This window comes from Poecilia mexicana, unplaced genomic scaffold (assembly GCF_051168715.1).
Source record: "Poecilia mexicana isolate PSO_F unplaced genomic scaffold, ASM5116871v1 scaffold_4, whole genome shotgun sequence".
Lineage (NCBI taxonomy): Eukaryota > Metazoa > Chordata > Actinopteri > Cyprinodontiformes > Poeciliidae > Poecilia > Poecilia mexicana.
The window spans coordinates 26,740,210-26,766,228 of NW_028263373.1; the positions used below are offsets into that span (position 1 = coordinate 26,740,210).

General features: G+C 39.2%; 1 protein-coding gene across 1 annotated transcript in view; it reads left to right on the forward strand.

The window, feature by feature from the left end:
* The first annotated feature begins 2,347 nt into the window (after positions 1 to 2,347).
* kif1aa (kinesin family member 1Aa) overlaps positions 2,348 to 26,019 on the forward strand; it is a 44,298-nt gene continuing 20,626 nt past the window's right edge. Inside the window, exons 1-25 of the mRNA XM_088005133.1 lie at positions 2,348 to 2,749; positions 5,597 to 5,766; positions 14,071 to 14,144; positions 14,253 to 14,435; positions 14,527 to 14,592; positions 14,673 to 14,851; positions 15,878 to 15,989; positions 16,270 to 16,347; positions 16,434 to 16,499; positions 16,593 to 16,610; positions 16,706 to 16,784; positions 16,878 to 16,956; positions 17,100 to 17,242; positions 19,988 to 20,121; positions 20,210 to 20,289; positions 20,831 to 20,906; positions 21,494 to 21,573; positions 21,666 to 21,772; positions 21,855 to 21,935; positions 22,025 to 22,205; positions 23,369 to 23,441; positions 23,623 to 23,713; positions 23,810 to 23,958; positions 24,042 to 24,220; positions 25,113 to 25,250. Coding sequence (XP_087861259.1) covers positions 5,661 to 5,766; positions 14,071 to 14,144; positions 14,253 to 14,435; positions 14,527 to 14,592; positions 14,673 to 14,851; positions 15,878 to 15,989; positions 16,270 to 16,347; positions 16,434 to 16,499; positions 16,593 to 16,610; positions 16,706 to 16,784; positions 16,878 to 16,956; positions 17,100 to 17,242; positions 19,988 to 20,121; positions 20,210 to 20,289; positions 20,831 to 20,906; positions 21,494 to 21,573; positions 21,666 to 21,772; positions 21,855 to 21,935; positions 22,025 to 22,205; positions 23,369 to 23,441; positions 23,623 to 23,713; positions 23,810 to 23,958; positions 24,042 to 24,220; positions 25,113 to 25,250 — 2,552 coding nt within the window. The 5' untranslated portion in view covers positions 2,348 to 2,749; positions 5,597 to 5,660. The remainder of the gene's footprint in view (positions 2,750 to 5,596; positions 5,767 to 14,070; positions 14,145 to 14,252; positions 14,436 to 14,526; positions 14,593 to 14,672; positions 14,852 to 15,877; positions 15,990 to 16,269; positions 16,348 to 16,433; positions 16,500 to 16,592; positions 16,611 to 16,705; positions 16,785 to 16,877; positions 16,957 to 17,099; positions 17,243 to 19,987; positions 20,122 to 20,209; positions 20,290 to 20,830; positions 20,907 to 21,493; positions 21,574 to 21,665; positions 21,773 to 21,854; positions 21,936 to 22,024; positions 22,206 to 23,368; positions 23,442 to 23,622; positions 23,714 to 23,809; positions 23,959 to 24,041; positions 24,221 to 25,112; positions 25,251 to 26,019) is intronic.

A 26,019-nucleotide genomic window follows, 5' to 3' on the forward strand; every position in this document is an offset into this window, starting at 1 on the left:
GGATGTGGTCGTGTGGTGACTGTCATTCCAGTAAAATCCAAGAGTTCCCGTCTGTCACGATAACAGATTTTGCTGGATGACAAATTGTTCCCAGAAATGACTGCCATAAATGATAAAATTGTCCTTCTGAATCCATTTTCAACAAATATATTAATAATTGTACAATAATGCAAGTAATGAACTTTAATTTTGTAAAGGACACTCCATACTGGAATTGGAAGACATATTAAATATCCAAAATAAAAACTGACCATTCAAAAATGAAATCTACCTGTATATAACTTAAACTCTTAAATCCAGCTTACTCTTAAATCTGTGAAAGTCTCAGAGATTTGTTGGAGAATATGGGTGAGAAAAAACAGCATCGTCACAAACTGACAGGCTTGGAAAGGCGCGAATAAAAAAAAGGCTCATGGGACCTCTGGAAGAGCTGCAGAGACCCACAGCTCAGGTGGGAGAATCCTTTGACAGGACATGATCTGAGGAGTCACAAGCATTTATCAGATCTGGACTTTGATCCGTGGTTTCCATGCTGAATGACACAAGTGGTCATTTTTATGTCCACACTCTGATAGAAATACTCCAAGTGCGTCTCTTTAAGATGCCCTTCGAGTTGGGATCAAGACGACAGCTCAGTCAGGAAGTCAATTATTCAGAGTGCCAGGCCACCTAATTTAGTCATGGCAGAGCAGACTTAAAGGGCAGTTAGAAAGGCAGCATGTCTTCTGTTGGGTTTCAGTTTTGTGTTGGTATTTTGATCAGTCTTGTCATTCTAGTTCCTTATTATTGCTGGACAGGTCTTGTTTACTTCCAGCCTGTGTGCATGCGTGTGTGTGTGTTTGTGTTTTTAACTTATTTTTTGTGTTTGTGGATTTTAGTACATTTGTTTATTGTTAGTGTCAGATTTTGTCACCCTGTTAATTTGTTCTTCCCTCAGTTTGCCTCTTTGCTCTCTGCCTCAGCTGCTCCACGTTCCTCTTATTAAGCTCACCTGAATCCAATTTTTTTAAAGCGGTATTGTTTTAACTTGTTATTCAAACCTCCTTTCATTCCTCTATTCAGCGATCGATGAAGATGTTGACAGACCTTGGTGTCTACGTCAGAACTTACCATGATCTTGTTTGCACATGATTCAGGGGAGGACCCAGAGAACATCCATGAGCGATGCTACGCTACACAGAAAAACACAATGCATTTATGAGAGAGAGCTGGGGACTATAGGAGGGGTTGGTCAGTGCAAAGAGCAAGGTCACAAATAACACTGCATCATGTTTCACACTGACTGAAACCTGATCATTCAGTTCCCTCCTCCTACCAGTTAGAGAGCTTCTGTTCACCAGAATTTATCTCCCTCATGCCTCCATTAGAACAGTTTTCAATTCTTCCCATTTAAGATGGAGATTGCATTAAAAGTACTTACTGGTTTTCCAGATTATGCTTGTTTTTTCTTTAAAAGGACAGATTTAGTTTTGTGATGGACAGTTGTGGACAGGATTAATCTTACAGCACAAGCCGGATACCCGTTAACCGTTACGATCCTGAGCTGTGCAGGTGTTGACACAATTACTTCTGGTTCTCTAATCAAACTATCCTCTCTCCAAAATCCCTCTTCTGACATTAGGTCTGATCAAGGTAGCTGGGATACATTTTTGTTGGATCATTTTAAGTATAATGTAAAGTAATTTTGGTTTGTAGATTTCTTCCCAATCAGGAAATGTGATCCTAGCACTGTGGTTAAAGCTGTTGCCTCAAAACAAATAGGTCCTACATTCATATCATGTCCAGTTTTGTTTTTCTGTGAAGTACGCGTGTTCTGGGTGCTTCTTCTTACTCCAGCATATAAACACTGGATTGGCATCAGCCATTCAGGAAAAACTGAGCAAAAGGTTAGATGGATGTTGCTCCTGAAATTATTATTATTATTCTTGTTCCAGCAAATGGTAAGCAACAACATCCCTTTGTCATTTCTGTCCTTCTGGTAGTCTCCTGCTCCTGAGTCTGGTTCAGCTAAATGGCCCTGCCTGTTAAAAAGGAGTTGTTCTTCTGGACTGTCGCCTTATGCTTGCTTAAAATCACTGTGTGAACTGAATCTGTTCAAAATATTTGTCTTAATTTGAATTACTAAAATAAGTATAGTCGATTATATTCAATGATATTCTAATTTATTAAGATTCGCAATTTTGTTTTATATAATGCTTTCCCTACTTTGAAATATAAAAAACGTATGTCTGTTCCCTCGTATAATGCACAATAACGTCTTCCCTAGCTTGAATGTTTCCTTTTTGTGCCGTAGCCCTTAAAGGGTCCTAATGTACGTCCTAATCTTTCCCTATTCATCACACCGCCTCCTCCCCTGCCTGCCTTCTCGGTACTGCATCGATGCTGCTACCTCCCCCCGGTGGTGATGTCACCGGCTCAGTGGAGCTCGAGCATCCTCACCAAAGACACCGAGACAACAGAGCCATTTTGACCGCTTCGCTTCCTAAAGCAGCGGCCAAGGGGGCCACCTTCCCTCCTCAGTCCTCAAGAGAGGTCCAGTTAGGACGGAAAAGGCCAGTCGGGGCGGAGGAGGTGGGTGTTCTGGTCGGCAGATTTCGTTGCTGACATCCTCCTCCCGTCCCGTTTTCATGAGGAGGAGAGGCTGGTGACAGACCTGGAGGAGAGCGGCGGAAGTAGAGGTATCCACGGGGTCTGGATGTGAAGCCTACAGGCACGACAAACACGGTCTGTTCCCAGGAGCTGTTTGGAGGTAAGGCGACCCCGTTTTTCTTTTTTTTTTGTGTGTGTGTGTGTGTCGTCCATTTGAAAATGACTTCATGGTAAAACATTTTGAATGACACGGTCCTTCTTTACTTAGTGTTAAATCTCTTGGGAGTGAATGAGCATAAGGGCGCGGCCAGTGGAAAAGCTGTCAGTGTTGAAAACACGGTAGCCTTCAGCAGCAGAGTGACATTGTACTCTACACATTTACACAGCTCACGCTGTCATGTTATTTTGTTGCGTCTATAAATTATAAAACGGGTTACATTTAAAATGCGAGGGAGGGGCGGCTGACATAAATGCAGTGTCACTGGCTGAAGTCTTAAGTAAATGTTATTTTCCAACTTTAGAAATGACGCCATAATTCGTTTTTTTTTTGTTTGTTTGAATGAACCGTCAAAAAATATTTGCTACTTTTGTCCCACCATAGGCCTGAAAACAGCATGTCATTCTGAAAAGGTGCCAAAATATGAAGTAAACGTCACCACTTTATGAGGCTCCGTTCCAAAATAATAGCTTACTACGTGATAATTTAGGACAGATATTAAGGGTATGGGTATTTTACAGCATTTGCCACCAGAAAGATGGTGGCCGCCCAGCTGAGCTGCATCATCAGCTGATGGTCCTGAGCTTTTTGGAGCAGATTATGGTCATCATACATACCCCTTATGAAGAGTGATAAAAGATGTTTGAAAAAATATATTTTAAAAGGTTTACTTCATAGGCCCCAGTAAGAATTTTAATTTAACTGCATATTTAAAAAATATATATTAATTCATTGCTAGTCTTTTACATTGTTGTGTCATCCGCAGCATCATGTCTGCACTACAATAAGATTAAACCTTAAAAGCCTTTTTGCTGGTACAGGTTTTTCGAACACCTCTGATAAATTAATATGCTTGGGGCCACGTTTATGAAGATTTCAAGAGAGCAGGATGACACAGCAGGTACACATGAATCAGTGATGATGACAGACAGTTAGATCATAAAATGAGGGCGCATACTGACATCCTAATACATTAATTACCTCAGTCCATGAATATTAACGAACAACAGGAATGAGTATGCTCTTTCTGAAGGATGTTCTCTAAGGTTAGGGAGCAGCAGTGACCGCTGAATGTAGAGTACTGGTCTCTTAATTGACATTAACATTGATGGATTACACTTTGATGATGAGTCATGCTCCTAAAACACACCCAGACTGATCAGAAGCAAATTGAGTTTTATGTTTTTTTTATTATTATTATTTCTGTAAGACAACGTGTCCTGAAGCTGCCCTGCTGAATTGACGCCAGCTCCCAGATTTCTGGTTTGGTTCAGTCCCATTGTCATCCAGATAAACATCCTGACATTTAGCTGCTGCTGCAGTTCTTTTGTTACAGCGAGCTTTATTATCCATCTTCCTCGGCTGCAGCTGACCACGCATGACCTTTTTTTTTTTTTAAATTTATTTATTTTACAGCCATGCGTCCCTGCCCTCCTCCTTTTTTCCTGGTCACCTCAACTGCAAATTATTGGAATGCTCTTTTATTTTTATTGTTTTTTTTTTCCAAATATGAAAATGAGAAAACAGCTGTGTAACATGACTTGCACAACAAATGTTGAGTGTGTTTTGACAAATGTCGCATATACAACGTTTCGCAAAAGCATGAAAATCCCCTTGAACCTTTTTTGTGTTTTGTTTCATTACTCTCTTATGTTTCATAACATAACAGGTTTTAGTAAAATTCTTATGTTATATCTTCAATGAAAGGTTGAAGATATTGTAAAGTGGATAGAAATAAATAGCTTTCAGATTTTGTTCACGAATAAAAATCCAAAAGGTGTGGCATCATACTGACTTCCTTTACTGTGATATTGCTTGATGAAACCCTTTGTAACCAATCCCTTCAGATATCACCTGATTAATGATTAGTGACCATTTGTGGGTAATTAAATCAGTGTAAAGCAGCTGCTTTGTGGAGTTCTCAATGAACTTGGTGAGCGAGCAGCACGAGGAAGAGAGAAACGCCTTTAATATATAGTGAAAGAGACATGATCAATGCCAATAGATAATACATCTTACAGAATATTCAATATGTAGAATATTCACTGACCTCTGATCCAGAACCGCACAGCATTCTGGGAGATGTAGGCAGAGGAAATACTTTAGCCCCCCCCAACTTCTCACAGTGAGGTAAGCTAGGTGAGTGATATCAACTAAATCACTCTCTGGTTACCTAGCAACTCACTCCCTCTTTGGTTACCTAGTGACAACCTTTTAAGTAATTTGCTCAGCACCAGTTTCAGGTTTCAGGTGCATAAAAATAAACAACGGCAGCATGAAATGAAAACTGTGGATAAAACAGGAAAGGTCACGCCACCATTTTGGTAGGATTTCAGATATTTAAATCTAAAAACTAATCAATAATTATCAATATCGACTGGTATAGAAGGCCTACACGGTAACATGTTTTTCAGCCATTTCGTTCAGCCCTGGTCAGGTTCTAGTTCCTCTTCTGAACCCAATAGGAAATCTGTGGCTTAACTTGAAAATTGAAGTTCACAGAAAAAAGAAAGTAAATAAAAAAGTAGAAGAGCTGAAGACTTGCTCGTCACTCTGCTCAGATTTTTTATTTTTAAAAAGAATTTTGAAAACTATCTCTCCTTTCCACTTCATACGTATTCCCTATTTCATTTTTTTAATTTTTTTTATTGCTGCTTAAAGTCCCAATAAGATGCATTAAGCTTTGTGGTTGTAATGTGAAAAAAATGTGGAAAAGTTTAATGGGGTAAATCATGTTGGGGATAGAAAAGGGTCAATTTTAATAAAGACACACTTTGTCCTCCCTTTCAGAGACCTGCAGGCCCCCCGTCTGGGTTCAGAGAAGGCCCCCCCGAGGTGCTGAGAAGACATCGCCATGGCAGGGGCCTCGGTGAAGGTGGCGGTGAGGGTCCGCCCCTTCAACTCCAGAGAGACGGAGAAAGAAAGCAAATGCATCATCCAAATGTCTGGAAACACCACCAGTATGTAGCCCAACTCGAACATCAGCACTAAAATGACAACACAGAGTTTCTTTCACAAATCAATGGCACTTTGTATCCATGTTTTTATTGTCTTAACACTTTACACAGGAAAGACAGCAGTAGTCTAGAAATCTAAGTTTGAGTTTGTGAATCAGAGGACTTGAGTTCATGCTTCTCCAGCTGCTTTGTTTGTCATGCTGACCTCTGACCTTTCTTAGTGAAGAGATTACTCAAAGAGAAATTAACTTTGCGCACCATCAGGAGCGTCTGACATTAATCCGTGGTAAACAGGCATGGTCTTTCCTGAGACACGACGTGAGCAGAGCATTTATGTTGCACTTAAAGTCTGACTTTATTCAGTCCCAGAAAGAAAACGTCATTTTTCTGTTTCTGGTTTCAAGCAACGACAGCAGTCGTTCCTGCTGGGTCGACGTTTACCAGACTAATCCCTGAGCGTCACACTTCAGGTGAATTAATCTCCATCAGATTTCATCAGAAATGTAATTACAGAAAGACCCTTTCACGGTAAAAGCAGGATTTAATAAATGTTCCTTATTTCAGACAAAGTAATCATTTTGCTCAAATCTGCCACTGATGCGAAATGTACAGTGGATGTTACAAAAACCTTAAGAATGTCACAAAAGTATAACTTAAATTTAGTTTTCATTAATTTTTTTAAAAATGTTTTTGGTTTGTGTTTATAACATTTGTTAGTAGTTCAAAGCTCCACATTCCTGGGACTTTAGGGAGAGCAGAACGAGGAGACTGGAAAGATACTTGATATGTTGTCTGCTCTGCAAGGTAAAGCCGTTCATCAATAATAGATTGGACATCCTGAAATATTTACTGTTTGGCCTGATTTAGTCATCTCCCTCCTCCCTCCTCATGACACGGATGACTTGATAACAGGCTGTACGACCGTTTTCTGGGCCTCACTGCGTTTCTTTGAGGTTATGTTTGCAGTTTTGGCATAGCAAACATTAAAAAAGGCCTTTATAACATGATGGGTTCTACAGTTTCATTTTTCTACCTCTTCTGTTTTTACAGTCATAGGACTGTATAAAAATATCCTTGGACATAATGCTGCATTAGTCACTCTTTTAGCAATTGATCCAGCTACTTCAGTTACATTTCTGCATTAAAATTTCTTGTAGAATTGATTTTAATCATAATTTATCAAATTCAATCTGAAGTTGTAACTTGGTTTTGTTTTTAATTCAAGAATCCATAAATGCATAATGAAATGTATGTTATAAAAAATATTTAGAGACTCACAACAATGTAGCCTCAGTGTTGTTTGCAGAAGAGATTCTTAATATCAAATATCTTTTTTTCCTGGTTAAATAAAGGCTAAATAAAAATAAGGAAAAAAATGAAGGAAAACTTTTGGTGTAATCAGTTACACAGAATAAAATATTACAATCAAATCTTCAGGTTGATCAGAGGCATAATAGAAGTCAGGTGAGAAACGACATAATTTCTGGCAGAAAATGATCTTAAAGCACAGTTTGATTCCAACATAATGGTGAAAATCTTCAGAGTGGGAAAAGCATCTATATATATCTGTATATGTGAGCAAAAAGTCTGTAAAGTACAGGATGAAGTCAGCTTTTGTAGATCAAAAAAGTTAGTTTCATATTGTGAACCACTGTCAGATCCAATTACATTTAATATGTTTACCCCAGAAAGGTGCCAATAACTCCACTTGCTCATAAAATGGCACATAACCATAAAGATTTTACAAGTCATGAAATATTAAAACTGAAAGCGCTAGCTTCACATTTCATTTTGACATGGCGTACAGAAGGCGAACCTCCTGTTAAACATAAAAAGTTAGACATGCTGTGGACTGACACTGATGCAATTCGTTGAGTTTGATTTAAAAGAAGGACAGGAATAAATGCTTTGATGCATAAAACATCCTGTAGGAACTGATCACAATTGACATGCCAAACTCCAAAGAAGTCCATCCCTAGTTTTAATTTGTTTAATTGGCATGAGCAGAAATCAAAGTGAACTCAGCATTATGCCACCCTTACTAATGGACTCCATGTTGTTCAGCCACACAAAGATGCTTATAGTTCGACTGCCAGTCTTTGGGCAAAGCAGATTGTTTCCTTCCAAAGAGAGTCAATAGCTCTGGATGTGGGCTGGAGGATATGAGGAGGCTGACGTCATGAAGAGAAATCCCATTGGTGGCAGTGTCTGGAGGGGATACGGAGGCTGGCCATAAATGCTCCTTTGTCCCCACGTAGTCTTGGCCAAAACAAGGGAAGGGAAGAAGGAGCCTTGGAATTTATTTCTCTTTTTTTTCTGAGCTCTGTAGCTGACACTCAGGAGTGGGACAATAGCTCGGTTCCCACAAAGAAAGAAAATGGCAGCAGCCTTGTTGTGTGAGATGTTCCCTCCCACGCCAACCTTAATTAAGATGCAGGGGACAGAGACGCAGGGGAATAATGTGTCTGTATTTGGAAGACGAGAGAGAACTCTTGGTGAACGGATCTCGGCTGAATTTCAAAAATATTGTTCTCAACCACATCCGACACACTGAATCTTACCAAGTGTTTTTGGTTTAGTTTCCAGTTCAGATATCTTTGCACACTTGAAATAAGATGAAACTAACTTACAAGTAACTTTTCATCAAGTTATAGAAGCTTGTTTCAAGTCAATAATTCCTCATTATTGATTTTAAAAAGTACTAGTTCCATTGGCAGATTATTTTACTTATAAGAAGACATTTTTCCATGTTATAAGTAAAATAATCTGCAAATGGAACTAGTACTTTTTAAAATCAATAATGAGGAATTATTGACTTCTATAACTTGATGAAAAGTTACTTGTAAGTTAGTTTTGTCTTATTTCAAGTGTGCAAAGATATCTGAACTGGAAACTAAACCAAAAACACTTGGTAAGATTTTGTGTTTTTACAGTGCATGTCATTGTTGGACTTGTGCCCTTAGAGCTCTTAGTGTGCCATCAAAGTATTACAGTTCACTGTTTGTAAAAGTGTTGACACATAATAGTACAGCAGTCACATCTGTTTTCTTCTGCTTATCCTTCCTGCTCATCCTTGACAGTACCGCATACTCTGCATATGTCTTCTATCTAGGGCTGAAACGATTCCTCGAATGATTCGAGTACCTCGATTACTAAAATTCCTCGAGGAAAATTTACCTGCCTCGAAGCTTCGTTAATTTATGTTTTATTATTTAGCGCACCGTGTTCCGGCCGGGACTTAATTTGCGTTGCGCGGAGCTCTCACTTCCGCCTCTGAGTTGTTGACAAAAGCTAAGTCTCAGCGGCATAAAGTCCAATCTTCAAGATTGGCCCGTGGGGATTTTATTGATTGATGATAATGCCCGACTTTTTATCGTTTTTGGGGAACCAATAAGCATCCTTAAAATGACTGGGGAATGCCTGGAGTACGGCAGCATTTCTCCTCCGGGGCTGCTGGTTGAAAGCGAACGGCGGGAAGAGCGCTGAGGTGAGCGAATAGACTGAACAGGGCGGGCGGCTGAGTAGCTGATGCTTACCGTGTAAATGTAGCTTTACCGACGAACCGCACAATAAATTTCATATCCCGGTCTGAAGAAACGGGTGGCGGAGCGCATCGTACATGGCTGGTAGATGAGTTTCTGAGTGTGACCAGTGAAGGTGTCGTAAATGTCCCGTATTGCTTCCCCCCGTGTTCGTCCCCCGGTCTAACGGTTCGTCAGTCCGCTGGTCTATTTCCTCCCCTCCACCCCATGTTCGTTCATTCGCCCTCTCCTCCCACTCCAGGCGGCATTTCCCGTATTTTCAAACCCAAAGCGTGACAGGTTAGGTGGCAAGGTGAGTTTAATTAATCTATTAAACTCACTGAAGATGAATACATAAACTAAAAGCTGGATTGTAGACATTTTCTATAAGCATATTTGTGAGCCTGCCTCTTTGTTATTAAATTCAATATAATTTCAGATTTTTCTATAACTTTTCTTCTGGTTAACTTAGAAAGTGAGCTATTATTGTTACAGGTTAGTTTTCTAAACTACAAAAAAGCAACTGTTAGGGATGCTCAAATATGAAAAATTGGACTGATATTGATATCTGATAGTAACACCAGTATTATGCCAGATTTACCAATATTTCATTTTATTATTTTTTTTTATCCGATTACTCGATTAATCGTAAGAATAATCGATAGATTACTCGATTACTAAAATATTCGTTTACAACAGCCCTACTTCTATCCATACATCATACTTCAGGCAGCAGCCCATCATAAAGCAGCAAACAGCTGCTGCTGCTGCTAAGTGCAGCATGTCGGTGACTCTCAGTCAGTCAGTGGGTTTAGCTCCCCTGTGTCAGACCTGCTGACGCAGCCACGTTTCCTCTTCTATTGACTGGGCCAGGTCATCCGTGACAGCCTGACCGGCATCACTCAGCCACCATGACATGAAGACCCAGCAGCTGTGACAAATACAAACATGGAATATGTCACACAAGGATGCTGAAAGCATGAATGAAAAGCAACTACGATTTTAGTCGATAATGCACAACATAATCGGCAGTGAAATTAGGACTTTTTTTGATGAGGTATATCCCAATTTGATCAAATTATGATCTTTTACGTAAACAAATACAACCATCACACTATAGTTTAGTCTTGTGTTTTATTCTGTTGTATGCTTTTTGTTTGAAATAAAGTTATTGGGGAGAAAAAGACAGTCAAGGTAAGGAGAGGAAATGGAGCTGCTGCATAAACAGGATTCACCCGGTTAAGAGCATCAGTATAAACAATGAGCTCCTAACAGCGGAGAACCAAAACGTCAACACAAATGTCAAACTTTATTCAACTGAAAGTTTCCAAAATGGCAACATTTCAAAACGAGCTTTAGTGATATTTAGAAGCAAAAGTTATTTACATTAGAGTGTCCTGCAAAAGATAAAATCTCTGTTCATGTGAGAGAAGTGGGGAAGATATATTCCACTAAACCTCAGCTTAGTACAAACTAATACTGCCATATTTTGTCATGTAGCTGATCTGTTACATGAAAGGAGCGTATTTTAAGCTTTCTTGAAGCAATTCTTTGGCAAAATCTGAAGCTGCATGGTAAAAGAGAACCTGACCAACACAATTGTTGTCTCTTGTGAGTTCAAATGATGTCGAGATTTTTATCAGAACTGAACTACTGAGTGCATTTTGATTAGGTTAGCCTCTGTGTTTCCCAGTAACCTCTCAGTCACCCTAAAGTAATCACCTGATCTGAGTGCAAGGTGTTTCCACGTCCTTCTGTGGAAGAGCCACGGGGCTCGTTTTATCTGAATCAGAGCAAAATACAGGATGAGTCAGCATCAGGAGAATATTCTGCTCTAGAGACTCATCCTGGGCAGATCATGGTTTATTTTTAAGATTCGATCTTTGCTGGTGAACATGATTTGTGTCATCATTTTAGTTATTTATTTGGAAAACAGTATTTTGTGTCCTTTGCTTCTTCTTTAATATGTATGAGGCAACAGCTTTCATGCAGATTAGAACAATATCATCAATATCAAACATGAACATGATAATGGGTGTGGCGATTTAGAATTATTGATTAAAACTAAGTTTCCATATGTCTTATATAATAACATGTAGCAAGATCTGTAATGAGGGTGTCACACTTTTGGAAAAAGAAAAATGTATAAATTGTTTTTTTATCTGTATGTGCTGTGGTGTATCATTTTTGTCATAGTGAAGACGGGGCCTGAAATCTGGCCCATGTTTCATAGCCTGGTGTTGCACTGAGTAGTGAATCAGAGGGTGAGTAATGAAGAATGTACTCAGCTGCTGGTTTTTCCTCTCTTATTGACCACATCTGCATTAGTAGAGAAAGTGATCTGCTGCTCTGGGAGCACAGAGGAAGTATTTTCATCGCTGGTATCGCCTTATTAAATATGCTGCCTTTGGTTGGGCTAACCAATAGGCAGACAAAAAAATGTTTGTCAGGAAGAGAGTTATGAGTGAAATAATCTGCCAGTAAAATAATCTGCCAATACTGATGAAAAAACTAGCACTTTTTCATCACTATCAAGGCATTATTTCCCTAGATCTTCCTAAATCTTGATGAAAAGTTACTTGTAGGTCAGTTTTGTCTGAATTCAAGTGTGCTTAGATATTTGCACTCGAAACTAGACCAACATACTTGGCTAGATTTAGCATTTTTACAGTATTTACTCCACATGTATACATTTCCGGAGACGCATTGAGACTGAGTCAATTACACAGTTACTCAACTTTAAACAAGCTGTTTATTAAAGCGTACAGTATCAGTCGTACTGGAACAAAATCAGTTTAGTGGTCAGTTATGACTGGATGAGATGTCATAATTTAACTTGGTGTACCTGAATCATCATCATTTATCCCAGAAATGCCAGTTGGTCTGTATATAACAGTGTTTTGTAAGCCAAACATAATTGCAATATAAACATGTTTACCATGATATCATCAGCTATACCAATGGAAATGCAGGACAAATTGTGTTAAATGTATAAGTGGAAAGATGGAGGATGAAATGACTGATTGTGACTTTGAGCACACAGAGAATGAAGGCAGGAAGATATTAAATGACAGCAACATTTTAGTCACCCAGCAACGAGGAATGACATTAGCAATGACAAAGAGACTTTTTTTTTTTTCGAAGGCAAACAAACGAAAACTCAATCTTAGAGAGAGCAGAAAGAGGAGCTGAGCGCAAACCTAAGCAAATTTTAGGTGCTCTAAAATGGCCCGTTGTAACAAAATGGCTTTTTACCCTGGATGTAATCATAGAGGCTGATTCTTATTTCTGCTTCTCAATTGTGAAATAGGCTTACCGGAGTTACCTGCAGAAATCTTCGGAAGACAGTAAAAATATTTACTCAGTATTGCTGAACAATAAATAGAGTTACAGTTGGCACCACAATTATAATCTAATAGTAATATTTCAGGTGACATGCATTCCTTGTCTCTGATCAGATTCCTGATATTGTGGAGCTGTAGAAAATATGATGATAGATCTGATCTGATAGTTCTCCTGTCAGTAACGATTCTCTGTATTTTTCGAAGTGGTATGATACTTACAATTTTTAATGGGGTATCACAGCATAAATTTTACTCTGTTTAAACTAGATGTTTACTTAAATTGCTGCAACTACTACCAAGCAATTTATTGTCTTTACAGCTACATTATATAACCAAATGAATCACTCATCCCTCCAAAGTTGTTTCCCTTATGTGGAGGGTGTACAGAAAATGGATGGACGGATGGGTAGCAGAGATCGTCTACCACCACGGAAACCTATTCTTCAGCAGAAGACTTGTCCATCCAGCCTTACATGTTTGAACAAGAAAATGGTACCACATTATGAATTAATGCATCTTATAAACAGGACCTCAACATAGTTAGCAAGTTAGACCATGTGTATTTTTTGCACATCACCACTGAATCATGTGCATTGATTATGATTCAATGAAAGTAATGAATTTGACTGAATGTACATTCATTGCCTCTGTTTAATCTAATCTGTTTGTACAATAATACTGTTCAAAACAGAGTAGGCTTATGTCCTTAAGGAGCTAAGATTAGTTCGCCAGAGATCCATGTTTAGCTGTAATAGTTCAAAAAACGTAAGAGGGAATGGAGAAAACTAAACATACTGACCAATAAGTCACAAACAAAGACAACTATGCAGCACCTGGAGAGACTAAATTCAACTTTTCTGCACTCCCAGAATCTCCAAGTACACAACAAAATGTATTGAAGGGCGAAAAATGTGGAGTTTGCCTGATACATTCCCTTTAAGGTGTACATCCTGCACAGTTCAACATAATCCATCCTGTCAAGTTACATCAGTAGGAAAAGAAAACATTGCAGTAGTTGTCTGCCATGCACCCCTCTTCTTCAGAACAAGCTTTCTGGAACCTTTCAAAGCCAAACAAAAGCCTTCATCATAGCATATGGAGCCAAAAATAAACTTGAACCTGCACCCAACAATGGCAAACTGCAGTTGTCTTTCATCTTGAAATCATTGTAAAACCACACAATAATGTCTCACTTGGTGTATTTCAGTTCATTCTGTTCCTTAAGTCTCAGAAAATGTTTTGATGTATTCTTCCAAAGTTGTCAGCAGATTTAAGTTCAGACCTGAACTTTGGTTTGAGCACCGTGCCTAACCACTGTAATAGGAACAAGTTAAGGCCTTCCCTGGTCTGTCCGCACAACTTGACTGATTCAGCTCAGGTAGTGTTTCACTCAGACAGCTCCCACCCTCCGACTGACCCATGTTTCTGGTCCTGTCTTTCAGCCATCATCAACCCCAAGCAGGCCAAAGACAACAAGAGCTTCAACTTTGATTACTCCTACTGGTCGCACACATCGGTAACTCATTCTGCAACTATACCTCTCAACAAGGAGACAGATTTCCATTAGAGCGAGCTGTTTTGTGTTGTGTTGTCTGATTTACAAGATATTGATCTCACTCCCCAGCCAGAGGATATCAATTATGCCTCCCAGATGCGCGTGTACAAAGACATCGGAGAGGAAATGTTGCTTCATGCTTTCGAAGGATACAACGTCTGCATCTTTGCATATGGTCAGACCGGTGCGGGCAAATCGTACACAATGATGGGAAAACAGGATGTCAAAGATCAGCAAGGAATCATCCCATTGGTAGAGTGATACAGTAACCAGTGCAGATTAACTGAAGTAACTTATTTCTGAATTTATTTTTTACTGAATGCCTTTTTTCCCCTCTTTCTAGCTTTGTGAAGATCTTTTCACAAAGATCAATGATAATACAGACAACAGCCTGTCCTACTCTGTGGAGGTAAGACTTGGAGGCCACTGATAAAGAGCTTCTGTTCTCAAAGGTGACTCTAGACCCAAACTAAATATGCATTTGAGCAGGTCAGCTACATGGAGATCTACTGTGAACGAGTGCGGGACTTGTTGAACCCTAAGAACAAAGGGAACCTCCGCGTCAGAGAACATCCTCTGATGGGTCCATACGTTGAGGACCTGTCCAAACTGGCTGTCACTTCTTACAACGACATCCAGGACCTGATGGACTCTGGCAACAAAGCCAGGTGATGGAGCCACATGATGAGTTCACAATATTTTTCCAGGATCAACACAATATACATACAACATATATCTTTGATGATTTTTAGGAACAATAATTGAGTGAATATGTCTATTGTGAATTATATTGTGAATATATTGAGAATGTTCTCTAATTCAGACATGTTTATAATTATATACACACACAACAGATGTCCTGCAGCAGGTGTCACTCAGTTAAATCTGTTGGTTGCTTTAGAAATGATGAAGGTTTACGTTGTACAATTATTGAATTATGGTAAAAGCAACTCATCAGTTGCATCAGTAAATGCCTAAAAATAATATTTTATGTCAATGTAGTGGAGTTACACCTCTTTATATGAGTATTATAATGTCTGTTTTTAGCTCTCACACAATAAATAGTTAATCGCTGTTTCATAATGTGGTGGGCACCCTGAGCTAAAAAGTTAGTTCTGCTAACGCTACAGCAATACACCGAAATCCCATGTGCACCCATGTAAAGTTGGTGCACCAAAATTAAGCACCAACTTAATTTTGGTGCTTTAAAATTATAATTTGCATGTTCTATAATGCCCTTAGATATTGTATTTTTGTTTGTATCTTGTTCTCTACTCTCCATGTTTTATTTTTTTTCCTGTATGCTTCTTTTTTGAAATAAAGTTATTGGGGGGGAAAAGAGACAGAATGGGAGGAAAGAAATCGCTGTGTAATTGGACTTCACTCACTTAAAAATAAGAGTGTGAATATAAACGAAGTCTTAAGAGCTGATGACCAAACCTTCAACATTAGTGCTTTACAGTTTACCCAGAAAAAAATTACTTAGGGAAAGCTAAATGTTTTTAGTTAGCTAAAACAATAGATAAAAGGAAAAACTGACTTTACTTTTAGGGAACAAGTGTTCCCACCACGGGTTTTATAATTAAGATTACTTTGAGTAAATAACCAGCACATGATACAAACATGCTACTGTAGAACCTCCTAGTAAGCAGACATGGACTCTGTGAATTGATTAAACTCTGCTCTCTGTGTAGGACTGTGGCTGCCACCAACATGAATGAGACCAGCAGTCGCTCTCACGCAGTTTTTAACATCATATTTACTCAGAAACGCTTCGATGCGGAGACCGACAACACCTCTGAAAAGGTAGCAGATTATTATCACATCCTGACTGAAATGATCCATTTAGATAGCGCTTCTGCTTCTCCTAACTGTGATAGATGACTCCGGGGGAAATCTTGATCTTAAGGGAAAAAAAAAATCAATGATGGCTTGCAGGTCATAAGGTTAATCTAATTCCTTTCTCAGGAAATGTTTTTTAATGAAGCCAGTTTCTGCAGTGGTTATTAATAGCTGTATATGTTTAATTGGCAGATAATGTGCAACATTAAATATGCTGGAATATTAATTGATGTTGCTCCTGTAGGTCAGCAAAATAAGCTTGGTGGATCTGGCCGGCAGCGAGAGAGCGGACTCTACAGGAGCCAAAGGAACCAGGCTTAAGGTGAAACGGTTTTAAGGAAATCCTAATTTACTCTATATCCATGTCATAAACAGTGAATTAAATCACATCGCTTTGTAAAATGACAGGAAGGAGCAAATATCAACAAGTCTTTAACCACATTGGGGAAAGTTATTTCTGCTTTGGCAGAAGTGGTGAGTATTATTCTGTCTGTTTGCTGTATTTTCAAAGACGAGGCAGATTTTAAGGTGTTTAAACAATTTTTCTCCTTCCTCTATTCTTTTTAGGATTCTGGACAGAACAAGGTAACTCATTTCATTTCACTCTTTCTGCAAAAATCTGTCTCCTGCATTCTGAAGGAGAAAAGTTGTACTTAAATCTGTTTCTTTACATTGCGCAGAATAAAAAGAAGAAGAAAGTGGAAAGCTTCATTCCATATAGAGATTCAGTTTTAACCTGGCTGCTGAGAGAGAACTTGGGTATATAGAATGTGCTTTTGAATTGCAGTCATTAATAAACTGAAACTGAACCAGGAGAATGCTGATACACATATTTTCTCTCTGTGTTGCTAGGGGGAAATTCTCGAACGGCGATGGTTGCCGCTCTGAGTCCAGCTGACATCAACTACGATGAAACCCTCAGCACCCTCAGGTAGACAGCAGAGACTGAGTCACACTAAACACATCAAAAGTTTAGACATCAGGGGTATCCTGCACGTGTGTTAGTTTGTTCTCTACCTCACTCTTGTGTCAACATCTTCTGTTATTTTGTATATTTTTTTCTCAAATCCACAGGTATGCTGACCGTGCCAAACAGATTCGCTGCAACGCTGTCATCAACGAGGATCCAAACAACCGATTGGTGCGTGAGCTGAAAGAGGAAGTGTCCCGTCTGAAAGACCTCCTGTACGCCCAGGGACTGGGTGACATCATTGAGAGTAAGTTACAAAATCAAATTCTGCCTGTCATCTATTCGTGTACAAGTGTGTTATTTAAATTTTGATGAAACTGAAGTTGTAAAAGTTTTATTTAGCTTGAATGAAAATTTTAATTCTGCGGGACATGTGAGGCCTGGCCAACCAACTTGTACACATTTGATAGATTGCCACCACAAACTCCAATGTATTTTATTAGGATTTTTAGTTCTAGGGCTGTAAATGATTAAGTGGCAGTAAAAATGTGTTCATTTGCATTCACACACCTTTTGATATTCCTGAATAGAAACCAGCTTAATCGATTGTCAAATAGCGTTTACCTGTGTGTAATTTGACCTGGGTATAAACAGCTGCTCTGTGCTCAGTTTGCTGGAAGACTTGTAAGGCACACAGCAAACGGAGAGGAAGGTGTTTTGGTCAGATGAAATCAAAGTGTTCAAAACTTCCTGTCCCACATGCAAAATGCAATGTCTGCCACAAAAGTAACACTGCACATCAAAGTAAATACACATCTCTGACCATGAGACATGGTGGTTGCAGCATCATGCTGTGGGGATGCTTTTCTTAAACTGGTTTTCTTAACTCAGTTGGTGGAAGGATGAATGAAGTTAAAGTTTCTTAAAGGCACCCTACAAATTCAGCAAGCGCTGTAATGAAAATGTTTGTATCAAACCAGATATAAGTATTACAAAATACAATAAAATCCACACCACACTTTTCAGATTTATATTTGTAGAACAAAACTGAAAATCATGTATTACTTTAATTCCACTTCAGAGTGAATATGTTTAATACACGCGTTGGTCTATTGAATACAATCCCAATAAAATACAATAAAGTTTGTGGCTGTAACAGTATAAAATGTAAAATAAAAAAAAATTAAAAAAAAACATGTCGAGGGGTGTAAATACTTAAAATACTTTTAAAAGTAATAAATTGTCATAGTATTATTTTTACTGGTATGACGATTCTATCTAAAGGTTTCCTCTTTTCTGTCTCTCTATTAACTTCTGTTTCAACCTCACCCAGCCTATCGAGCAACTGGCGCTGACATAGAGGGTTTGAAATGTGTGTCTCCTGTTTATTTTTATTTTTTATATTTTATTTTTGCTGTTGCTTTTGCTATGGCGCTTACTCCGACAGCATGAGTAGCTTGTTGATGTTCTCTGGCGCACCACTAAGCAGTCTGATGTTATCCAGGTGGTTTTGATGATAATTATGATCAATTTAGGCTGCTGATGTTAAAAAAACAGAATCTACACATGGCTTCCTAGATGTGCTATTAAAAAGGCAGTGTTTTAGTGTTCATAAAAGGTAAGTAATACAGCATAAAAAACACATGGAAAACAGTATGATACATTTCATCCCAGTCATTAACTTCCATGCTATAAAAAGTGAAGTTTCCCACTTTGCTGGCAGGGTTTGTGTCTGATTTAATCTATTTCCCCTGGCAGCTGGGACAATTAAATGTGCAGTAACAGTAAAATGATAATTCAGTCAGAGAGAGTATTATTTGTTTCATCTCATTTTTACACCCTTTCATAACACTCCCCCTTTATCGGATGGTGAGACAATTTTATCTGGTGCATCTTGGCAGAATAAACCTGTCCAGATGGATGGGTGTCATACACTTTGCCAATTTGTTGTACTCTGTTGCCATAGCAGCAGCTACATAGTCGATATTCTGCAAAGAATTTATCCTAGGTGTTAATGAGTCACAACAAAACTAAGATTAAGAAAAGTCCCAACGTTACATTAGTGCAACACAATATTCTCTTGTTTTGCATGATGAATCAAATAAATTCACAATTCAACAAATGCTTTCCTACTTTCAATTATATTAACAAGACAGATCGAAGAGAAAATGAGAACAGCAGCTGGAGAGGGTACCGTGGATAAAACAGGAACGGTCGCGCCACCAGATATCCAAAACAAAAAACAAAATAATTATTGATCTCAACCGATATGAAAGCTTGTCATGATATGTTTCTTTAGCTGTATCGCTCACCTCTATATTGTACTTAAAAAGATAAAACACTTAATCTGATTAAATCTCGTCTGGATAATTCAACTCTGAGCAAAGATTTTTGTGCTTAAGATTTATCGAATGTTTAGGGCTGTTTTCATTGGATTTTTGATATGTTGACCAACTTCGTTTTAGAAAACAGATGGACTAGTCAAATCTTACAGACTCTTTAAGTTTGTGTTTTGTAAAATGTTTGGCCTATATATGAAAAAAAGAATAAAAGTTTAATGGATCCTGTTTGCCTAAATCTTTATCCTACCAAGAGCATTTAGGGTTCTTACCCAAACCAGGAAGTTGAACACGGTTACTGTAAAGTGGCTACATTTCCTTCATTTTAAATGATTCACTGCTTACCGCTTCATAAAGTCGATGCATTTTCTGCTAGCTCTTTGGTGGCTGGTTGGCTCTTTGCTGCTTTGTTTAAGTTGACTTGCTCTCTGTGCAGCTTCCTACTTGCGCTGCCGTCGCTTTTAAACAAACTATTCAGATTATACTGTAAGTTACACGTGTTTGAAGCTATGTTGTGTTCTTCCATTTCTACTCTCCCTCTCTTCTCTTCCTCTTCTCTCTGCTTATCTTCGTTTTTATTTTATTTCTTTCCTTCGCTATCTGTTATGGACCTCCTAACCACTCCCTGTGCCCCGCGCTGACAGACATGTCCGATTACACGAACAATAACGATGTAGGCCAAGCTGTGAATCAAAGGGATGATCTTTTCACAGTGACCAATGCCATGACGGGGATGAGCCCATCGCCATCCCTCTCAGCCTTGTCCAGCCGCGCCGCCTCTATAGCCAGTCTGCACGACCGCATTATGTTCAGCCCAGGCAGCGAGGAAGCCATTGAGCGGCTGAAGGTGAGCATCTGGTGTTCAGTTCAGTAGCTACATCACACGTTGATGCATCTTAATTGTCATAATACCCCCTTTTGTTTTCAAATGTCAGGAAACTGAGAAAATAATTGCCGAACTAAATGAGACATGGGAAGAAAAGCTCCGCCGGACAGAAGCCATTAGAATGGAAAGGTAAGATGGTGGGAGTTTATTTAGGCAACTAGTAGAAAGTTCAAAGTGTGACCCTCAAAGGATTCTGTTTGGCCCTTGACCACAAGTCTAGAATAGTAAGAATGTGGTCAACAAAACAGAAGACAGTTGATGACCTAAAAATTTGGGAACTGTCTATAATGATTTATCGACTTCATGAAAATATAAAATTGATGAAAAATTATTAGTTCCCACTGGAAGATTTTTTTTTACCTTATGGCATGGGAGAAATGTCTTGTTCCACTGGTAGATTATTTCACTGTTAGCTAGAACTTTTTTTTTTATCGGTATAAAGGAATAAGTAACTTAAAACAAGCTCCTATATCTTGCTGAAAAGTTACTTCTAAGTTAGTTTGACAAAAAAAATCAATAAGCAAGATTTAGAGTTTTTGAGTATTTTCCATCTGCATATATTTAATGCAACTCCCTTCCTGACTCTTGTGTAAAATCAAAGCAAAAAGCACATGCAAAAACTCTCTGTGAATTGCCTCTTAAGTTTATCGACAACATTGCTTCTCCACAGAGAGGCTTTGCTGGCAGAAATGGGTGTGGCAATACGAGAAGATGGCGGCACCGTTGGTGTGTTCTCTCCTAAAAAGGTAAAAAACAACAACAATAAAATAAAAATCAATCACATTCTGCTGCATGTCTCCAAACAGTCTTTAAAATGAAGCATTTATCTTTAAAATTAATCAGCGAATTGCTTATTTATTTGCCCCTGAAGCCCTCCGATTGCCCCAGAAAGCCCCAGCCTGTGTTTATAGACACAGTCGGTCTGTTTTCCCCTAACGAGGTTTGTCGCTCTGCGGTGTGTCTCTCCACTGAGTGCTGTGAGGTTCTCTTTAGGAGGAGTGTGGCGTAGGCATGTCAGATGAGACTTTCTTTTCCTTAATCTACTTAATTACACTTCAAACACTTCCTCACTGCACTGACGGCATGGATGGGTGTAAACATGGAGGAACAGATAATGGTCGTGTTCCCATTTCAGTGATTTATGAACCTATGTACTTATAAGTCAACGGTAAACGCCCACATTTAAATGCTGCGGGAAGCGAATTTACTGCATGGCCTTTAACCGCTATCGATATAGCTTGCTGAAAGAAGCACACTTTTCCACGTGTTTTCCCACACAGATGCTAAATTATTGTACTAGCTTGTCACTAAATGAGTCATTCTTCTTGGTCAGACGCCTCATTTGGTGAACCTCAATGAGGATCCGTTGATGTCTGAGTGTCTGCTGTACTACATTAAAGAGGGAGTCACCAGGTCAGATAATCACAAATATATATTTTTTTCTATCTGGAAGTGTAATATTGTGTTGAAAAGTTGAAGTTGGAAAATGCTCTGTTGCTTCCTAGGGTGGGTCGTTTGGACGCCAGCAGCCGTCAAGACATCGTCCTCAGCGGCCATTTTATTCAGGGCGAGCACTGCACCTTTACGAGATGCGCTGGCCCGTCAGGGGAAAGTGAGCAGATGGTTCTTAGCTCAAGGGTCTTGAACATCATCACCATTGCTGTAATATCGACTCTCTCTCTGTTACTAAGCAGCAGTCATCCTAGAGCCCTGCGAAGGAGCCGAGACTTACGTCAATGGAAAGAGAGTGACAGAAGCGACAGTTCTGAAGTCAGGTCAGAATACCAAGTCGCCTAATGTCAGCTTTGTGCAAACATGAGTCAGTTTACTTGGTTTTACTAATACGAGGTTCCTCTTCTTAAAGGAAATCGCATCATCCTGGGGAAGAGCCACGTGTTCCGGTTCAACCACCCTGAGCAGGCTAGAGCTGAAAGGGAGCGGACCCCCTGTGCTGAGACCCCTGCTGAGCCTGTGGACTGGGCTTTTGCCCAGAGAGAGCTGTTGGAGAAACAGGGCATTGACATGAAACAAGAAATGGAACAGAGGTACAAAAAAAAAAACCTTAGCTTGGATGGAAAATACAATGCATCACAGACGTATTCAACTTGAACTTTTTCTGATTTTCTCACCTTATATTGGGACTTTATGTGACAGACCTACACAGATTAGTGCATGATTATGACCTAAAAGAAGAAAAATAAAAAAACGTTTCTTTGTAATTCGCAAATTTGAAAACTGGTTCAGCAAAATGGTTCTTTGTAAAACCACATTTTGCTTTAATTATCCTGTCGAAAGAGTCAGTGGATCTCTAGAGTACCATGTTCCTCTTGGCTGCTTCTCTGAATAATTCTCTCCAAAAAATATGAAAACCATGTTTCATTCTCCTTCCACTTCACAATCATGCAATACTTTTGTTTCACATTAAATTTTTATTTTTAGAGTTACTTTTTAAAAGCCCATCTAGGGACAAGTGCTGCGAATTAGCTGTTGCTATAGCACCATGATGCAAATATGGGACTGCTGTTTTATTCAGTTTGTCTATGTCGATGTGTGTCTGTCCCTATCAAATAAACTTGAAAGAAAGAAAATCTCGCTAAAATAAATAGAGGTTTTTGGTTGTAAAGTGATCAAACCATCGATGGGTATCAATACTTTTTCAAAACACTGTAAGGTGGCAACCAAAGCTGATGAGCTTATTTTGTTTTTTTTCCAAGCTTTCCTTAATATAACTAAGCATAAAATTACAAGAACATGAAAAAATAAAAATAAAGTAGAAGGTGTGGTGTACATATATGACTTGTAAATAACTCAAATTACAATAAAACTTGTACAGAGAGTCACAAAAATTCTGGACATTTTACCTCAATGTATTTTTCTTTCACCCAGATCTTTTCAAATTTTGCAAACTGCAATCTACATGAAAAACTAATTCTTTCCATCCTATATGAACCATAATCTGATGCCAGTCATGAAGGGATGGAACTTATTCGTATTTCTTTGTGATAAGTTTTTGGGCTGCTAAGCTTAAAATACTAAATAAGTGTTTAGCCTCTGCGTCCACATCCTCTGGATACAAGTTGCCAAATTACAGATGACTACATCCTCTTTGTTTTTAATGCACTGGCATAATAATAGAAAGCTTGATCAGCTTGGTTTGATGTGTCACCTCCATCCAACCTGTTTTGACGGCATCCATTTCTGTCCTCAGGCTTCAGGAGCTGGAGGATCAGTACCGCAAAGAAAGAGAAGAAGCCAACAATCTTCTAGAGCAGCAAAGACTGGTAGGGAAACTGGCACATGTTGTAGTTTTTCAAGAGTTTGTTCAGAGGACTTTCTAGTTTCTTACTGACAGTTTGTACAAAGACCTACACCAATAACTACATAAAGGTGTCAGGTATTGAAGCTAATACATTGCAATCTGTTTTAGTCCTTTAATTTACTGATTATGGTTTTTTTGTGTAGGATTACGAGAGCAAGCTTGAGGCTTTACAGAAGCAGGTGGACCGTTATTATCCAGAAGCCCCTGAAGAAGAGGAGGAGCCAGAAGAGGAAGGTCAAGATGATGTCTGGGGTCAGATGTTGTCTCTCTGTTTTTAACGCATCTTGGCCACATGAGTTTCCTTTTTTTTTATCTTTTCTGAATTAACAGTTCAGTGGACGGAGAAGGAGAGAGAGCTGGCTCTGTGGGGCTTCAGGAAGTGGAGGTGCTACCAGTTCACCTCGCTGCGCGACCTGCTGTGGGGAAATGCCATCTTTCTTAAAGAAGCCAATGCCATCAGTGTAGAACTCAAAAAGAAGGTGCAGCATGTTCTTTTGACTCATTATGCTATATAACCTCTACGCTGGCTGTTGCCTAACGGATGCTTCGCGTTCCCCTGCAGGTCCAGTTCCAGTTTGTGTTGCTTACAGACACTCTCTACTCCCCACTTCCTCCTGACCTGTTGCCCCCAGAGGCGACTCAAGACAGAGAAAGTAGACATTTTCCTCGTACTATTGTGGCTGTAGAAGTGCAAGATCAGAAGAATGGAGCAACTCACTTCTGGACGTTAGAAAAATTAAGGTAGGCTGTCTTTGACTAAATGAACCTGCCAGAGTATTGGGTTGATTTTTAATTTCTCATGGGTTCTTAAGTTCTGATTTGATTTCTGTTTTTATTTTTGATTAGATTATCGTGTTTCTGTTTTTCTTTGGTTCAGTCCTTTCTTAGTTACTCTAGTTTAATTATGTTTCTTATGTTATTGTTTAGTGTTAGATTCTTTTCCTTGTTTCCGATGTGCCACTAACTAAACACCAACTAACACTACTGATGGAAGGTTATAAAATTAATTTCATACTCTTTACTCTTCAATATGCATTTCTTAGGGTGCATTCACACCAGCTCTATTTTGTTCACTTTAGTTGAACTGTAGTTTGTTTGCCTAGAAAGTCCGGTTCACACAGGGAGGTGTGAATGCCCAACCGAACTCTGACGCAAACCAAAAAAGTGAACTTTGGTCCACCTAAAAATACCCAGGCCTCTTTGCGGTTTGAATGTATATTTGGATGCAGACTAAAGTGCAAGGCATTCTGGGTAAAAACAACCAAAACAAACATTCCGGGCTAGCACCAGAAGGAAAAAATGGCTCATGGTCTTTTACCAAAAACAAAAGTCAAGATTTTAGTGGAGTGCCACTAAAATCTGACGACACTCGATTTTTGTTTACATTTTGCGAAGAAGGAAGTTGCACTCGGCGTGTTCTTCAGAGGTTTTCGTGTCATTTTCTTGAGTGGTTCTTGGTGCAGCGCCACCTCAGGCAAGGAGGGGAACAGGTTTGTTTTTCAAAGGGTTTGGTTCGTTTGACACAATACAGTGAAATTGTAGCAAATGTTGCAGGTTTGATCTGCAGTGGAACCGAGTCTACCGGACTATCAGCTGTGACAAAATCCTTAATCTGCGTTTCCTCTTTCTGCAGGCAAAGGCTTGACCTCATGCGAGAGATGTACGACCGTGCTGCTGATGTGCCCAACAATACTACAGAGGAGAGTGAAAGTGTTATGACAGGAGGCGACCCTTTTTACGATCGCTTCCCATGGTTCCGCCTGGTTGGCAGGTAAACACCGAGCATCATCCACTTCATACTGTAAGAGATGCAGGACAGCGTTTCTCATTAGCTTGTTCCAATGATTGTTGACCACGTTTGTTTACTAAGACCACTGAACATAGATGGCTACCTTCATTCTGTCTACTGTTTGAGTTGACCAGTATAGTTTATTTTTTATGTTTTATTGGACATTAATAAACTGATTTTGAGGCATCTTTGATTTATATCTCTGGCTCATGGTCTAAGACAGGGGCTCCAAGACTTTTTCATACCATAGCCTCCCAAGCAGCATTAACTTCAGGGTGCAAACCAGCAGACAATGCTGCAAAGCAGACAAAGCTTAGCATAAATGCTGCCTTTTACCTTCTGATTCTTGTTGGCCCTGAGTTTTCTTGAGGATTTTTGCAGCACTTTTCCTGCACAGCAGGGTTGCTGGATGGTCCCTTCAGTGTTTCTCGTCAGAAACTTTTCCATTTTCCGCTTGCTATGCTAGCTTGTGGAGCAAAACATCTTGATAAATTTGACTGGTAGCCAATCAGAAAGATGAGCACTACAAATAACATTTCAATCTATTATGTTATGTTTTGTAAAAATGATTGAAAAACACATTGCCCCACGTCCGCGCCCAAACAAAATTGGTGTCAAATGTTTTTGCTGCGTTTTGTGCAGCAAACTTTTTTGTTGTGCTGGCATCATTTTTAAGATTCTAATGAAGGTTTCTGGAGGTCATAGAAGGTCAACCAGCCCCTCCCACATTTGTGAAATCAAACAAATTTGG